Genomic DNA, 764 nt, shown 5'->3' with positions numbered 1-764 from the left:
CATCCACCTGGTGTCCATCCACAGCCCACTTGAGAAGGGCCCGCTATGACCTTAGTTAGCCATGGGCAGCTCACGCATTAGGTTTTTCTCAGTGGCCTGGAGGTTTTGGTCTGTCTCTTTTTAATCGACTGTCCTTTCCCGTCTTAGTAACTGATTTAAATCCATCCTTCCTTCCTTTTTTTCCTCCTTCCCTTCTCCTTTCTTCCTCCCTCCCTCCTTCCCTCTCTCTATAATGATTTTGGAGCTTTCTAGCCAGAGACTTAACTTTGATTCAAGTTAAATTTTTTTATTCATTTAAATTTTTTATTTCTCACAGTATGATTCCTGCCAAATGCCTTCAGAAAGGAGCTGATGTCTCCAACCCTGCAATTGAAATGTTGATTAGTTCGCTTCTGGGAACATGTGATTTGGAAGAGGTAAAGGGGGTGGCCGCAGGTGGGGAGGGGAGGTCGGGAGCACAACTGCAGAGCCCTTCCCCTGCTCCTTCAGTTTCAGACTTGCCTGGTCCGGCATTGCAAGCATGCTTTTGGCTGTGCGCTGGTCCACGTATCTGGCTGGAAACTGGTCTACTCAGGGGACACCATGCCTTGTGAGGCTCTGGTCCAGATGGGTGAGTAGAGGCAGCCTACTCTGGTCCTGACAGCCTCTGGTTGTCGTCCTCACACGCAGACAGACCATAGGTTCAGGGGAGAGAGTTCTGGCCCAGGACCAGCTGTATGGACCTGGAGCCCAAGTGCTTCTTCAGCAGAGGACTCTTCTTAATG

The 764-nt window shown here is 49.7% G+C and overlaps 1 protein-coding gene across 1 annotated transcript in view; it reads left to right on the top strand.

Moving 5' to 3' along the window:
* ELAC2 (elaC ribonuclease Z 2) overlaps positions 1–712 on the top strand; it is a 20105-nt gene extending 19393 nt beyond the window's left edge. Inside the window, exons 20-21 of the mRNA XM_015586687.2 lie at positions 317–416; positions 490–712. Of these exons, the coding sequence (XP_015442173.1) occupies positions 317–416; positions 490–618 (229 nt within the window). The 3' untranslated portion in view covers positions 619–712. The remainder of the gene's footprint in view (positions 1–316; positions 417–489) is intronic.
* Positions 713–764: the final 52 nt, after the last annotated feature.

Source organism: Pteropus alecto, unplaced genomic scaffold (assembly GCF_000325575.1).
Source record: "Pteropus alecto unplaced genomic scaffold, ASM32557v1 scaffold52, whole genome shotgun sequence".
Classification (NCBI taxonomy): domain Eukaryota; kingdom Metazoa; phylum Chordata; class Mammalia; order Chiroptera; family Pteropodidae; genus Pteropus; species Pteropus alecto.
This window is presented reverse-complemented; position numbering and strand designations above follow the sequence as displayed.